At 31.3% G+C, this 17390-nt stretch overlaps 2 protein-coding genes across 5 annotated transcripts; both read left to right on the top strand.

Moving 5' to 3' along the window:
* The first annotated feature begins 9944 nt into the window (after window positions 1-9944).
* On the top strand, window positions 9945-13814 carry LOC112274442 (uncharacterized). Of its 4 annotated transcripts, none has more exons than XR_016499659.1 (8): window positions 9956-10223; window positions 10961-11073; window positions 11371-11694; window positions 11943-12037; window positions 12571-12659; window positions 12773-12870; window positions 13138-13389; window positions 13669-13814. XR_016499659.1 is itself a non-coding variant. In XM_073529936.2 (7 exons), coding segments are annotated over exons 1-7 (669 nt in total). In that variant the 5' UTR covers window positions 9945-10061; the 3' UTR covers window positions 12774-12939. The 4 variants fall into 4 exon arrangements, 1 of the variants encoding a protein (XP_073386037.1); XR_016499658.1 differs by having other exon boundaries at window positions 13500-13814; XM_073529936.2 differs by lacking the exons at window positions 13138-13389; window positions 13669-13814 and having other exon boundaries at window positions 9945-10223; window positions 11371-11452; window positions 11568-11694; window positions 12773-12939.
* An 820-nt stretch (window positions 13815-14634) lies between these two features.
* LOC112274441 (uncharacterized) lies at window positions 14635-16969 on the top strand. Its single transcript, XM_024503950.3, has 4 exons — window positions 14635-15294; window positions 15911-16103; window positions 16376-16507; window positions 16636-16969. Exons 1-4 carry the CDS (start codon window positions 14969-14971, stop codon window positions 16738-16740), a joined length of 756 nt encoding a protein of 251 aa, XP_024359718.1. The 5' UTR covers window positions 14635-14968; the 3' UTR covers window positions 16741-16969.
* The last annotated feature ends 421 nt before the right edge of the window (window positions 16970-17390 follow it).

Genomic DNA, 17390 nt, shown 5'->3' with positions numbered 1-17390 from the left:
TATATATAGGAAGTGTATTATTTGTGTGAAAATTTGAAACTTATTGTGTGTTGAAATTATGTTGTTTTATAGTTGGAAGGATTGTATTTCAACAATCTAAGCAATATATGTGGTAAATTTGGAAGTGTTTGTTTTTTTAGCACTTCAATTATTAAGCAAAAATAATTATCTTACATCAAAACATGACATAAGAAGATTAGGCACATTTTTTGATTTGAAAAAAAAATCTCCCAACTTAAAATATTTTCTATTAAATATATTATTTATATTTAATAAATAATAAGATATATAAGATAAAATAAGGTATATGTTAAATGACAAAGATGTTTGGAAGAGATTTAAGACTTTTAATGCCTTGCAATTAAATAATTGTAATTTTATTAAAAGAATTCTAAAGCCATTCTTTAAAATGATTATATTATTAGAACTTAATCTAGAATGGTGTTCAAACTTAGAAATATTATCAAATATAAAAGAGCATTTGCTATCATTGCAAAAATTTAATTTGAAAAATTGTAAGAAATTAAGAATATTAACAAAGTCAATAAGAAGTTTGATTTCTTTAAAAATTCTAAATATAAAAGTTTATTATAGCTTATCATTATTACCAAATGAATTAAAAAACCTCACATCTTTGACAATCTTGTATACGAGTGGGTGCTTAAGGTTGATATTATTGGTAAATGAATTAAGCAACTTATGTTCAATATTAATAGGCCATTTTTATCTTTCATACAATTCTTTTGATATGAAATTAATTTCAAAAGCATGATCAATCAATACTACAATTGATTCTTCTAAATCTTCTAATTTCACCAAAGTTTCTATAGTAGCCTTAGCTCAATGATATTTCCAAAAGATTGCATTTCATCTCCTTCATCTTCATTGCTTTCCATTCTTATTGTTCCTTGTATATTTGATGTTATAGTATCTTCTATAGATTTTAGTTTTGTCTTTATTGTATCATTAATAATTTCATGAAATTCACAATTTGTAATTCTTAGAATTTCATCATTTGTAAATTCAATCTTTTTACTTAAAATTTGTTCTTTTAATACTTTCTTCAAATCTATAGTAATTTTAATATCTAATTATAATTTATAAGCAATATCCTTTCTTTTTATTTTTATAATTTTTCTTATTTTTGTAAAAATATTCTTTTTTCTCTCTTTATCCATAGGATTCTTTTTTTATCATATTTTTTCTCCTCTTATAGTTTTTTTATGGTCCTTCATTATTTTCATCTTTCTTTTGTTTTTCTTCTATTAATGTTTCATATTGACTCCTTGTAATATGAGCATGGACCAATAATCTATCTACTAGATCATCCTACCTAGTAATGTATCAAATGTTATAGCCAATATGTTTTAAATCATTTCTAATAATTTTTTTTGGAATAATTCATTATATTTGACCACTAAGAACTAGATTCTTTAAGAAATTTTAAATTTATGCTTAAACCTTTGCCCAGATTTGCTTCCATCTAATATTTTGATGCTTCATTTCTTGAAATTTTAAATGCTTCATTTGTAAACACCTTCATCCCTTTATTACTAAAGCTTGTTTTCAATTTTTTTTCCACCTTCTTTTAAATGTATCATACCATCTTTAAAAAAATAACTCTTTTGTATAAAGCTTCTATAAAATCTTCATATTTTCTTTTTGAATAATCCATGCTATCATATTACATGCACCTATACACTATACCTTCCTTTGCTTCTAATTTTTGTCTTCTTGATATTCTTGATAATTGACTCTTCTCAACTTTTATAAATTTTATTTGTAAATCTCTCATTTCTTATATAATTTCATTAATGTCTATTTTTTATTTATTTTTATTATAATCATTGAGGTTGAATTATAGATGTAAGATGGATAGTAGATATTTTTATCTTAAAAGATTACAATGGTCTTTGAATATCCATCTTATCCTTTCTTTCTTCTTTTTTGTAAGCAATCCTACTGCCTCTTCTATTTCCTTCCAATTTATTGTCAATCCTTTGTCTTCTTTTTTATCTTCAAAAAAGACTTTTAATTTCTCTTGCAATTCTCCATTAGCTGCTTGAAGAAAAAACTCCACTTTACCTCAATCCAATAATTGTCTTTTTTCTTTGATAAATAAGAATATTACTTTTTAAAATCTTTTAATAATTTTATTGCTAGAAGATCTTTCTTAGGCCTTTCAATTCATTTAAAAAATAATTTTTTTGTAATTCAATTATTATCCTTTAAGAAAAATTTATCCTTCAAAGCTTGTAAAAATTTCTCTCATGATCCTTCAAAATGTCCTATAATGGACTTCACTTCATTTCTTATCTCTGATGTAATAGCCAATGCAAATAATTAAACCATCTCATTTTTTGAAACATGCTTCAATTCCATTTCTTTTACATAACATCTTAAATATTTTATAATATCTTTTTCTTTGAATTAATCAATATTATTGGCAATCGCTTGTAATGCTTTATTTGTCATATTCACTTTGCAATTTTTAATCTCTTATTATTCATGAATAAGACAAAAGCCTCAAACATACTTATGGAGTTGGGAACAAAATACATATTTTATCCTCCACTTGTAGCTCTACTTCCAATTCCATTAAAAGTACTATTTAAGCCTTTCCTTCCATTTTCTTGCCTTCTTTCTCCAAAATTCAAATAAACCAAAAAAAATCTAAATACCTTCCACCTCAAGCTTTTTACTTTAAGTTCATCAAATATATCATATTACATATATTCTTGCTTGAAATTTCACTAGACATCTTATTGTGGAAGACAGATAACAATGCAACAATAATTCTACTAAGTCTAATAAAGCCTTAAATAAACTTTAAATAATTCCTAATAATCCAAAAAAACTTTAACCTATCAAAATAAATTTAAAAGAAGTCAAAAAAATATAAAGAATCTTAAAGAAATATTAAAAATAGAAATTTGAATGTAATTTTAATTAAAATCCTAATTGAATCTTAATCAATTTTTAGGTCAAATCCTAATTAAAATCCTAGTTGATTCTTAACCAAATCTTAAGTCAAATCCTAATTAAAATCCTAATTTAATCTTAACCAAATTCTAAGTCAAATCCTAATGAAATTTCAATGAAATCTTAAACTCTAGAAAAATTCTAAATAAATTCTAAACCAAACCTTAAGCAAATCCTAATCCTAACCAAATTCTAAATCAAATCCTAATCAAACCTTAGACCTTAAATAAACTCTTAACAAATCCTATATCAAAATAGAACCTCAACAACTAATAAACAAATCATTGATAACAACTCAAATTTTGCATAATTCTTAATGTCTTAATTAGAAAAAATATAAGAAAGATGAAATCAATTGCACTTACAAATTAAGAGAAATGTAAGATAATCCAATCAAGTGTTGGGAGGCCTCCTACTCCAACTTCAATTCTGAACTTCTAGTGCCAATATCTCTTTTTTAAATTGTTGAATTATTCTCAAATTTTATCCAAATATTAAAAATTAAGTCTAGTATCTATATAAAAAAATTCACTTCAATCCAATTGATAGATTTTTGAAGATCTTAGAAGCACTTACTAACCTTCAAAATCCAATTTTTGAGACCTCAATATATAAAAACCTTCACATATTTTAATCTAATTATTTGATTGACTTCAAAACTTACACACACATTTAAACATATTTTTATTTTTTAAAATCTAAACTAATTGAAAATATCAATAACTTTGAAAGTCCCTCAAAAATTCAATATTGATTTAATTGACATAAAACTAATGTTTAAAAATCTCTCTTTAAGTTTGCTCTCAAATTTCACTCTTCAATCTACAAAAGAACTCCAAAGTCACTATAGTTGCATGGTTTTGTGCCTTGGGATCTAATTTTGATCTAGATTGATAATCTATCTTCTCTAGGTATCAATCCTTCACTTCTTGAGGTAAATTTTGTTAAAATCTACTCTCAATTCTTTCCTAAACATGCTTATATTATTTAATTTTTTAATCTACTTTATTTTATATTATTTATGGCTCTACAAAGTAAATAGAAGCCTATTTTATAAAAATGTAGTATTAACACCTTTTAATTTTACTATATTTTTTACTATTATCTATATTTGTAATAGAACTTTTTATAATATTTTAAAATAAGATCTTCTATAATATAATATTTTCTTCTGTTTCATTCATTAGCATATTATATCATGACAATGATATATTCTTGTATTCAATAAATATCTTTCTTTGTTAATTATGGTTATTATCTACTATTTGATAGTTTTAACTTTTTAAAAGTTAATAATCTTGTCGCAGAAGATTTGACAAATCATTTGTCAGAACTACATGTAACAATGAAGATACAACTAAAATAAGTTCAAGAACAATAAAATATTAATATAGATGCTTATTACAAAGAACAACCTTAATTCTATGTTGATAATAAGGCATAATTACTTCATCGTAATATTAAGACTATTTTCTTTTATAATAAATTGGATTTTTGTTGATTTGAACTATTTTATATATATAAATAAATTAATCCATTTCTTATCAATTTCATCTTTTAGAGTCTATAAAGATCTATTTTAAGTTTTATATGTCTCTTTTTAAGTCATATAAGACAATGGATATACCAAGAAGATGACAAATGCCACTTCTTCTCAAAGAAGTAGATAATAACAAAAAATATGATGTTGAAGAAGTCTTAGACTCAAGGCAGCCATGAAATAAGTTAGACTATCTTATTCGTTGGTACGGATATGATATTAGTAAATGCACTTGGAACCCAATTAAAAATATAACAAAGAAGATTGATACTTTTTATTAATAATATCCATCAAAATCAAGTTAAAAAATAACAAATCTTTGGAATAAAAAAATTATAATTCAAGAAAGATTGTATTTTATTTTTTATCATTTTTTATCATTTTTGTATATTTGTGGTACTAAAAATATAGAGAATCAACAACCAATAGATTAAACTCAAAAGCTATTATTTGATAAATTATTGAACCAAACATTGTGACTATCACAACCTTTAAGATGATGCAATAGTAATGAAGATCTTCAAGAATGACATGTACTTCTTTAAATAGATGGTAAAATAGAATTATTATAAATTCATCTCTAAAAGGGAGAATAATGCTATAGACATACATTCTTTTGTAGTCTTTAGTTCTGTTTCAAGACTTTCTAATCTCTTTGTCTTTAGCAATAATCATTTTAATTTAATATTATATTATCCTTAAGTGATTTTTTAGTCTTTTCAAAAAATATAAGATTATAATGATCTTTAAGTCTTTTGAAATTCATCTCCTTGACATTAAAGGTACTTCAAAATTTATATTAAATTATATATATATATATATATATATATATATATATATATATTTAATAGAATATTATACTAGCATTAAAAAATAATTAAAATTTTTATTAATAAAAAAAATCATAAATTTAGTACAATCAAATCTTTATTAGTAGATACAAGAGCTTTTATTCATGTTCCAAAAAAAAGGTTATATTTTGATATTTATGCCACATCCATTTTTTATGGAGAAAAGTCTTGAAGTGGCATTTTAAGCCAATATCAAGATTATCAAGACGTTTTTTAGAAGAAAAATGAAAATATTCTTCCAAAGTATGATTCCTATGATTGTTCTATTGATCTCCAAAAAAGAGCTCAATTTCCATTTTGACCAATCTATAACTTATTACTGAATAGGTTTGTTTCACTCAAGGAGTATTTTAATGAGAACCTTGCTAATAATTTCACAAGCAATTAAAATCTCTAGTAGAAATTTTTATCTTATTTGTGAAGAAAAAAGACAATTCATTGCACATGTGTATAGATTATTGAAGATTTAGGCACATTACCATTAAGAATATGTATCTTCTAACTTTAATGTTAAGACTTCTTAATCAATTGGATTAAACAAAGATCTATACTAAAATAAATCTAAAAAAAATATATAATTTGTTAATCACTAAAAAAATAAATTAAAAAAATAGATTATATTGTGAACCAAATATAGATATTTTGAATATAATGTCATACTTTTTGAACTCACAAATATACTGAGTACTTTTTAACATCCTATAAATGATATTGTTAAAAAAAATTTAGATTATTTTTTATTTTTTATTTAAATCATATTTTAATTTAATCTAAAAATATAAAAAATATGAATTTTACATTGATCATGTATTATAAAAATTTAAAAATATGGTCTATATGTTAAGATGGAGAAGTATATATATTACATAACTTAAATTATTTTTTTAGGATATATCATTTAAAATTATGGCCTTATAATAGATCCTAAGAAAATATAAATAATTATGGATTGAAGGATTTTAAAAATAAGAAAAAATAATTATCATTTTTTGAAATTTTTTAATTATTATCAAATCTTTATTTATAATTTCTTTCAAGTTACAACTCCACTCACACATTTGACTTGTAAAGACAAACTTCAATAGAATAAAGTTATAGAAGTATCATTTTAAGCTTTAAAGTTAATTTTTATTTTTATATTAATTTTATATTGTATCAACTTTTTAAAAATATTTTATAAACCTTGTAATAATATTGCACATATGAAAATAGATGCATTGAACCTTTTTTATGTGCAATATTATTACAAATAAGAAAAAATGATAAATTTCATCTAATAGCTTTTTATTTGAGAATTCTTTTAGTAGTTGAGATCAACTACAAGATCCACAATTAAGAATTGCAGTCTTTTATTTATATAGATTTTATTAAAAAAAATTTAGTTTTAAGTTTATATGACTTTACAGTGGTACACAACAACTTATATTTCAAAAACAATGTTATAGCTTAAATATTTAAGACATGTCTATTATCAAAGATTACAAAGAATGATATAATTTGGAATCAAAGAGTTTTCAAATCTAACCATTATCAATCTATTATGTAAACCATACTTAAAAAAAATCAAAATCAAAATAAAAAAAAAGAAATAAAATAAAAATCAAAAAAAAAATCAAAAATAAGAAGTCAATTTATTCACCAGTTCTTGAACTTGTTTATATTGATATTCCAAGACCTTTCAAAATTTCCTCAATAAGAGACACTAAATATTTCATTAATTTTATAAATAAATTTTCAAAGAAAACATTCATTTATTTTATACATAAGAAGAGTGAAGCCATTGAAAAATTTAAGATATTTTATAAAGATGTAAAAAATCAAATAAATAAAAATTGTGTATTTTATGATTTAAAAATAGTAGAGAATATATTTTAAAAATATTTCTTACCTATTACACAAAATACATCAAATATCATTTTTTTCAACCATACATATTCTAATTTAATAAAATTCTAGAAAGAAGAAATTACTTTTTCTTTAATAACACTTATTGTCTTCTATTAGATAGAAAACTCTTTAGTAATATGTGAGCAGAAGTTCTTTGTGCAATTGCTATCATACTCAACCTACAATCTACAAAACAAAATCCAAATAAAATCTTGAATGAACTCTTCTTGGGCATCAAATCAAATATATCTTAATTGTACATTTTTTATTCTCCAGGTTATATTGTTGAGACCAAGCTAGAAAAATTCAAATTCAATCCTCACTTGCATCAATATTTTTACTTGAGTATAGATGAAAAAATCAAGGATTTTTATTTTTCTCCCCTAATAGAAGTAGAGCTCCCCTCTCATATATTGCACTATTCTTCACTACCTTACATATAACTCCTAGACATTATGCCATCTATACATCTTCAAATAAATCCAAGCTTTACACAAACTTCTTCATTGGCAGTCACCAAATAATACTCTACCAAATATCTTTATGCTTATTATTTGTGTATCCTCACTATCTTTCACATTATAGTTATTTACATATATACAACAATACCAACAACACCTATCAACTCTACTTCTAATATTGATTCTTGTATCTCCTTGATGGTCCAAGTATATTTGAAACTACCTACAAGCACATGAAAATTATATATGCATTAATAGAGAAAAATTCTTTATTTAAAAAGTAGAAGAAAGAAGAAAAAAATTTACCTAAGAACAAGTTGCATGTGATCCTTAATGACTGAAGACAATGGAGTTGGAATATAATTCTATTTTAAAAAATAACAAATAGATATAAGTCAAACCACTAACTAATATTTGTCCCATCTTAGGACATTAGATATACAAAATTAAACCAAGCATGCACAAAGGTCTTGTGTAATACAAAAATTGTATCATAGCTTAAGAATTTCAATAATAGTATGGAATTAACTACCATGAAATTTTTTCTCCAATTGTCTAATGGGAGTCAATAAGAATAGTAATTGCCTATGTTACACATTTTGGATAGTCCATCTACTACATATGTGTAACTATTGTTTTTTCACCGAAATGATCTAATTCTAGAGTTGTGTCAAACTTAGCCATAAAAAATTTATTTGTAAGTTGAATCAATTTTTATATAAAATTGATCAAAGTCCACATATTTGATATAATTACATCAACTTTAACCTCTACAAATAGGACCTCAATTATATCCATATTGACCACAATGTCTCTGTCCATAAATAACTTCAACTTACTCTTACATTCATCTTATATTTTAACAACTTCTACATCAAAGGGTCAGACATGAGCGACATGCAAATATTCAAATGCTTTTTCTACTCCAAATATGATATGACCAATTTGAAATTAATGTCCAAATTTCTTGGCATCCAAGTACTACAAACCAACTAAGAAATACTACTCCACCAAACCAACTATATTGTAACCATCTCCATTAAATATCACATGCTTGACTACTATCCTATTCATTTCTTACTTCTAGATTCTTTCAAACTATCTAAGTACATTGATCACCTCTCATTGATATTACTGCCTATCAACACCTTGTCAACAAACTCAACTATTATACGAAGTCTTAGTGAAATATCATTTTTAATATATTTCTCTTTAGTAGCTATATGCATACACCACATCACATCTATAAAATCACTACTTTTTTTTGTAGTCAAGTACTTCCATAGATCTTTAGCATCTTTAGGAAGAAGATATTACATTGAAAGGTTTCTTTGAGGCTGATTACACAAGACACAACAATGATTGCATCTCAATTGGAGCCTATATTTTCATTGTAGACAACTCTTCAATTTCAGGGTGCTCAAAAAACAAACAAGAACATGAAGGTCTTCCTATAAATCTAAATAAAAAGCATTAATAAAAAACACCTATAAAGTACTAAGATAATGAGCATAAGAATTGGGCTTTGTGGATAACAAACTAACAACAATTTTATACAACAACCAAAGTAAAATAAAGTTATCCAAAAATCTCATCTTTCATGACAAAACCAAATATTTTAAAATAGACTTATACTTTACTAGACAAAAAATTAAAGATAGTTCAATTGAAGTTGAATTGGTTTGAACCATTGAGCAACTAGCCAATATACTAACCAAAGCTCTTGGGAAGATCAAATTCAAAACCTGTAGAAACAAAATTTGCTCCAAATCTGAAGTACAAGTACTACAATTTCAAAAACTTAGGCTAAAACCAAAGACATGAGCACTGACCCTTAAAGTATTGCTCTGCCTCAGTCCTAGATCTGAAACTCTTAAATTTGGCATTACTAAAACCCATTACAAGTGAATTACATTCCTGCCAACTAGTATGTATGCAACTAAGAAGAACCCAGTCTTACCATACACAGATACCCCATTTAATATTAAGTAATCTAATAACCTCCATAAACTAATATCATCCACCCAGTCCCAAGGATATTAGTTTAGAGAGAGAAGATTTCATGTATCCAAAGTGCGGATCCCCGAGATGTTGAGTTGAATCTACAAGCAAGAATGCTGTGTCTCATTTTCCACACCGGTGAGGAATTCGTGGAATTTGAAATTCTTGTAGGTTTCTTGTCTATTGCAAGGACTGGGTCGTGTAACAATTTTAAGTTGGAGCTCTCTGAAAAGCTACAATTCGCCATACCAAATTTAAGACTCCTACATTGTGATATTAACTAGATTGATTGATTAGGAGATGAATATTTAGCGTTGTGCACAATCAGAATGCAAAAGTATGTGTGAAGTAGCTGCACTGTACGAATTGGGTAGATTAAATGCTGTGTCAGAGAGGGTTGTTTGCTCACATACAATCTTTATTGTCTCCAGCGAGAGTGTTCCCAGTCCTGGAGAAGAGCAAACTGGTAGTCTAGTTTGTGTCTTTATACAGGGAATGGGGGTAGCTCTCTATATTATCCGAATCAGCCTTTCCTTCCACATTGCATTGGCGTGTTAATTAGGCAATAAACGAACGTTAGGATCAATAGTAGCTCATTGGATACTTGAACCGCGTGATCCCCATTTCCGCATTGTAGATGTTTACCAATTCTTGATTTTTTTATGTTTACCAATATCTCGGACCCTAAACCTGGCAACGCCTGATAATCTAGAAGGGTCTAGTTGAGCGAGAAGTATAATTTGGATTGGTCTTCTTAAGTCGTCTCGTATCTCTCTTATTATCACCAATTAACCAGCACCATCTGAGAGGTTTGATGCAGAGTTCTCTGGGAGGTTTGTTTGTCGACATGTAGTCATTTTTGGCGTTCGGTAATGAGTACGTTATGTGGAATTATGAAAAGACTGATAACCCAGTTTATTTGAATATCTAAGAAACATTGAAACAAGTTAGAGAGGATTGGCCACAGAAGAAACCAGCATTGTTTGCAATCGATATGAAATCTAAATTCTAATATCCGTTTTTTCTAGAGCTTACTTGCAACTTGCTATTGAATGGCTAAAAGTGTCTCTTCGTGTCTTTGCGCGGGGTTTGTGGCTTCATGATTATTTCTTTAATAAAATAAGTGACCTATACACTGAGTTCGCGACTGGTAAGTTGCTGACTCACTAGACGTCGTGACGCTGGTTTTGCAGATGTGTTGTATTGTGCTTTTCTAACAATTGTGACGTGACTGACAGAAGTTGAAGAGGGGTTTGTTATCAAAGATCCTGAATACGAAGCATCCTACAGCATTATCATATTGCCAGACTTCATCTCACTTCCTTATTCTAGCACGGAGATCCCTGAAATGGTAGCGTGGTTGCCACACTTTCTTGTGGTTATGTGCTACATGACTTGTGTTGCGTATTTTTTCTTTTATGGGATTTTTCAAAGTCTAACCTGTATTTGATTTTATTTGATTTTATGCCTTGTATTGGTTGAAGGAGTCTCTTACACTTATCTTGTTTACATCAATGTTTGATGCTTCAATTTCATCTCGGTTTGCTTGCACCATGACTACAATGGCATCAGAAGTATAAGCAATTGTGAACGATTTCTTACCGTACTCCTTTTGATGGGTTATTGCATTTTTGATGATTCAAATCAGGCTGGCAGTGGATGGATTACTTGCAGCTGTCAGTGCCAAAAGAAAGGAAGAGGTCGCAGCTTGGACTGCTAACAAGATGCAAGTTAGTTTTCACGCCTCGTCGTTGCAGCAACTGAACAATGGAGTGAAGGTGCCACCTACTGGCTGGAAGTGCTTCAAATGTGTTAAAGCAGACAATCTATGGATGATCCTTACAGATGGAACAGTTCTGTGTGGGCGTCGCAATTGGGACGGATCCAGAGGCAACTATCATGTTTTTGAACAGTAGTGAGAGACCATTGGCGGTGAAACTTGGGACACTTACGTTTGATTTAGAAGGGGCAGGTGATTACTTTTTCTTTTTTGGTGTTTGTGTTAGTTTTATGGTTCCTGTGTTCGCTCATTATTCTTCAACATGAGGAATTTTAATACTTACATACATCTCTTTAGTAGAATAGAAGATTGGTTTTCGCTTCACCAGTTTCATAGCACCATGTTTGACTGCAGGCTATCTAGGTGGCATGTTATGCTCCAGGTAGAAGTGCATTATTTATATTTGGGAACGCTATCTCGTTGACAAGGGTGCGTTGCAGACGTGCATAGTTATGCGGAGGACAACGCGGTAGAGCATCGATTTTTGTCACAACATCTTGCGCATTTTGGGATTGGCTTTTCATCCCTGAGAAAGGTAATGGGTTTTTCTATAACAGACACAAGACCAACTTGATCTTTTCACTGCTGTGCTGTATCATGTAACGCGGTCGGTGTTTGTACTGTTCAGTGTGTTTTCTTTCAGGAAATGTTTGATACTCTATTTTCTTGTATTTGTTAAGGCGATACCAAAAGAAGTGAATGCTTGCACTTTCTTTGTGATGAAATATTTATATTGAATGATTTGATACTATCTCGTTTTTGACCAGCAGCTTCATGTAGGAATACTGGGTTTGTTCACCAAATTTTGCTAAGCATTTTTAGAGACCATCTGACTTGTTTCACTAGTAGTTGAATGAGGGTTGACAACAGTCCGAATAGTTTCAACGTTTGTCAGTGTTGGACCTGAAGTGATGAATCCAATGCTTTTTTCACATCTTGATTTCGCAGTTATTCTTGACTAATGAAACTAAACGGTTTGTTGATCTCAGACAGAAATGACAATTGCAGAGCGGGAACTAGATCAGAACACTAACTTTGAATTTTGTGGTAAATGTTTTTCTGTGGCAGGACAACAAGATTAGCTACGTTCTCAGACTATTTGGTGCTTCACGTGCGGGAATTTGTGTTGGCAGCTGGTTGGGTTCCAAAAAAGCTTGGTACGTTTCTCAGCTTGCAACAAATAGAAATTCGTTCTAATTTTGTGGAGGTCTCTGTTTATAGTCGTTAAAGTCCATTTAAACGGAATTCTAATAAGGAGACTTGGCTGCAGATGTTTTCGTGGATGTCTCTGATGATGTTGATACTAGTGATATGAACTGTAAAGCGTTGCAGCTAGACGAACAGCTTTCTGCCTGAGACACCTGGCGTGTATTTGCTCTCAACATGACTTACGGTTCCTATTACCATTGTCTTACATGAAGTTTTAACATTCCTTGATACCTCTATTTGAATTAAACTACGACGTAACCAGAGTGAAGATGTGTGTCGCATGTGTTCCCAAATCATCTTTCCGTTAAATCACCTGAGGAAAAGACACTCGTTTGTCCTTAATTTTTAATTTCAGGTTTGCGTGTGTTCGTCTCTGACGCATTTTACACTTTAAAATTGGATGCTGTAATGTATGTGTGGCTTCAGATGAAATTCCTGAGCACGCTGGCCCAGCAGCAGTTGTCATTGTGTCTCAATTAGTTGATATGGATTTCGAAGGATCCGTTGTGGTTAAGCAGCTATTCAGACCCTCAATAATGGACTTGAAGAAGCTATGAACTGGCTTCTGGCACATATGGATGATTCGGGTTGGCTGTCAATTGTCACGTCTTCTTTTTCTGAGCTGGTGGAATTTGAAGATAATTTTTAGCGCTGTGCTAAGTTTTACGAAAAATTAACGTAAGTTTATTTATTTATAAGATATGAAGCTTATTGATTTCAGTCTCAAAACTTTTCAACTTATCTTGGGTACTGGCAATAATTACCTGATATCGATGATCCTATTCCAGAACCTTGAGGTAGCGAAACATCAAGTGGTGTTCCAGCGATCGAAAAGGGCGTGGAAATCCTCAGCGTGTTTGGATTTCAGTCTGAAATGTCGCGTTGTACATTAGTCTGTCATAGTGTTGCCAGCATCCGCGTTGATGCTTGAACTTACATATTTGTTTTGCGTATTAGGGAGGGGAAATGAAAAGGGCAGCCTAGTGGATCTCAAACCATTCAGAGGAATCCTTAGCTATGGAGATGGATGTGGGAACGGACACTCATGTACAACCGCAAATAAATTATCGAGATGGCCCAGGAAAATACAAACTTTTAGCTTTTGTAAGTCACATTGGTCACTACTTTGCTCATGTTCGGAAAGACAGTCGATGGGTTATTTTCAACGATTTTCAGGTTACTCTATCAGAGGATCCACGAAAGGACATGGGCTACCTCTATTTCTTCCAATTTGTTCCAAGTATTGAGTCATAGTTTATTATTCTTTCCTCTAATTACGGACAAGAGTTTTGCCTGGAGTGTTCTCAAATTTGGACTAGTGGCTAAAAACAACTGAAGTGAAAGCACTGACACAAACCATTTCGCTACAGTTGACATGCTTAGGAGGTGAAGGAGATGAGTTCCAGGATTTGTAGCACTTAATTGGAGAGATACCATTCTTTCAAGTTTTTTGACTTAGATGATTTACTTGCCACTTTCAAGTGAATTGAGCCTTGAATGCAAAAAGTGTCAACCAACGCTATGTTTTCACTTGAGTCATGTTCGCCTGTTAATTGCTTCACATGACATAAACCTTCCTGAAGTGCAGGAATAGCTTCCTTGACTGCACTAGCCATAATATTGTGACCACTCACTCAAATGTTTGCATCTTTCTTGGTCAGTCCCTATTTGATGTTAATATTTTACCATGCTGTGGTTTCATTTCGAGCCACATAGAAGATACGTGCCATGCTAAAGAGCTCTTGAGTAACTGGTCTTCGGCGCTGGCACTAAAGCCCAGCAAAGCAACTCACTCTAAAAATAGCGATGGTTTGGAAAATTAAAGCCCTAACATGAAATTGACTCTACAGCAACCATTGAAAGGTAGACACGCGTATCCATGAATGGAAGACATGTGCGCTTCACTTTCACCTGCTCCGACGCTCTGCCTGTCCAACTTTGTTTCTACGTTCAACGCCCGTCAGATTAGTGTTACATTCAACTCCAGGACGCAATGAAACCCCTGTGGTTAATGTCAATTCTAACTTGACTGCCTCTACAATTTGGCTTTGACAGCACTTCATTCTGTTTTGGTTAAGTTTCGAAGTTGGGTGCAAGTGTAACTTGAATTCGAAGTATGCTGTCGTGATCGAGAACTATTGAGGGGTGGAGTGGGGGTTGCTCTCTGTGGAGGAGAGTTTGGTCGAGTCGAAAAGGATTTTCTACTTAGAAAGCGAGGTTACATTGATTTGGGAGTGAAGTGAATTGGAAGAGAAAGATGATGAGATCGCCATCGGGAGTGGGGAGGGCGGCGGTGAGGTCTTTTGGGAAGCTTTTCGAGTATCATCGGCAATACCGCGCTGTAGCTCCACTTGCTCAGCAGAGGATTGGAGGTGGGGATGAGACGGTGAACGTTGCCGGAGCTCAGGGCGGTAGATGGGGGCAAGGAAGGTTGCCGGACGAGGTGAAGTTGATGCAGCGGATATTACCGGCAGCCACTTTTTGGGGTCGTCAATTGCAACCAGAGCGCGGATTCTTGGGTATCGGAGACGGGGATGAGGACATTGGAGTCGCAAAGCATTTCGAAGAGGATCGTGTTATCGGGTAAATGGTTCAAGTTGTGGTCAAATTTGATGCGAATGCTGCTTTTAGTTACGCAGGACCAGCATTGCTTCTCTGGAATGCAGAGGGAGTGTACTCAGGAATATCTTCTGGCAATTGGAGGAAAATGGCTGCTCTCAGAGTATGTTGAATTGGGTACTTGTTTGTATAAAAGTGCAAAGATGTAGTGCTGGTAACCTTAGAAGCTGCTTTGTTTAACAATATCCTATACATGCCACTTATTATCCTGACTTGAAAACAGCAATCATGAATATTAGGGTTTGCAATAATAGACGACCCTTACTATCTCAATATTTACTAGATACTTCACACAGATGGAATGATGATATGACACACGGCAAATGAATGTATTAGAACGAAGCTCCTCAATATTACAAACATGCATGGGCTGAAGTGGAGGTGCAAGGAATGTATATATTACTATCACTATTTCGCACTGGTGTCATAAAAACTTTTATGGCGTACACAGATACGTCATTGCTTGGGGGGTAGTGTGAAGTAGGACTTATGGTGTACCTTGTTTTAGGTTGTAGAAATATGGAATTCGAGAGTCGTGTTACAGTTGAATTTCACTTTTCTAAAACTGTGTACCATTCAGGTATACGCCGGAGCAGGTGTTTGACGTTGTGGCGGGAGTTGATTTATATGAAGATTTCGTACCCTGGTGCCAGAAGTCAAAAGTTTTATGGCGTACAGATGATAGAATGGACGCTGAACTGGAGATCGGATTTAAGCTTTTTGTAGAAAGATATGTATCTCATGTTGAGCTCAAGGCTCCGCGCCTCATTAAGGTATTCTTATAACCTTGTTGTAAAGTTGTGCCAATTAGATCTCCAGTTTTTTTCATGCCTGCAATATATTCCTAGCCTTTGTATGTCAGAATGCGCTTTAAACATTCGTCAATAGTTCTGTACAGGCAAAAGGGCATTCAACATATTTTCTACATCATCTTTTAAGGGCCCTATGTTTTACTCATGCTAGCAGTTAGAGACTCATTTAATTATTAACCTGACCATGGTCTGAACTAACTAGTTTTTTGGCCCACATGGATGTCTTAAATCAGACAACAGTTTCACAAAGTAATCTTTTTGACTTCTTGAACAATGAGTGGCATTTCAAGCCTGGTCCTACTCCAGAAACTTGCCATCTTTTTTTTGTGGTCGATTTCCAGTTCAAATCACCTCTTTATCGCCGGGTATGTTCGCTGTTTACTTATACTATGTCTTTGAAGGCTGAAGCATATTCGTACTAGAGATGGCTTGTCAGAGTTGTTTTTTCATTGCTGCAAGAATGCATTGAACTGATCTAGATATTACCTTGTAGGTGGCAAACATGTTTTTCAATGAAGTGCAAGCTCGCCTTGTTGGTTCGTTTGAAGAACGATGTAAGGTTGTCTACGGTCCCAGCTTGGAGACTGTCATGAGGTAGCTCTGATAATGCAGGTTTTGAAGTAGTTCAATTCGCTTTTGAATGAGTCTTAAATTTTTCACTGAAGATTGCGAAGGCTAACGTTTCTGTCACTTCTTAACATCATGAGCTTTCTTCATGCACATTGCATGAAGTGATTTCTGTCCACTATAAGAATGGTCATTTAACAGGCCCCAATTTCTTACTTTATTTCGGATCAGAATGTGATAAGGAATTTATTTTGTTTCTATATCATTTATTAATAGTCTCTGTGTCTTTACTTCTATTTTAGCTTGTTATGAAAGGTTCCTAGATCTGATGTTCCTACTGTTCCCTAAAGATTACAGAATTCTGCAAAGAAATTGTACTGTGGGGAAAGCAACATATTTGTTGTGGTACTCATCTCTATTGAAGCACATTTGTGGATTGGTTGTTCTGAGGAAAGAAGGAAGACAATTAGTGTCTGTCTGAAATTCAGCCTGTGGACATTTGGATGTTTAGTACATCGGATACAAGGGATTCTCTAGTACAAAGTCCTTGGATAGCATTTTGTAAAAAATGTGTCATTGTGATGATGAGGAAAAAGATGATGAATTGAGATGTCAATGTGCACATCAATCAATTAGCAAATCAAGTCTTCTTCATTCTAGTAATTTTTGTTCTTGTTTTTT

Source organism: Physcomitrium patens, chromosome 21, assembly GCF_059467195.1.
Source record: "Physcomitrium patens ecotype Gransden chromosome 21, ASM5946719v1, whole genome shotgun sequence".
NCBI lineage: Eukaryota > Viridiplantae > Streptophyta > Bryopsida > Funariales > Funariaceae > Physcomitrium > Physcomitrium patens.
This window is presented reverse-complemented; position numbering and strand designations above follow the sequence as displayed.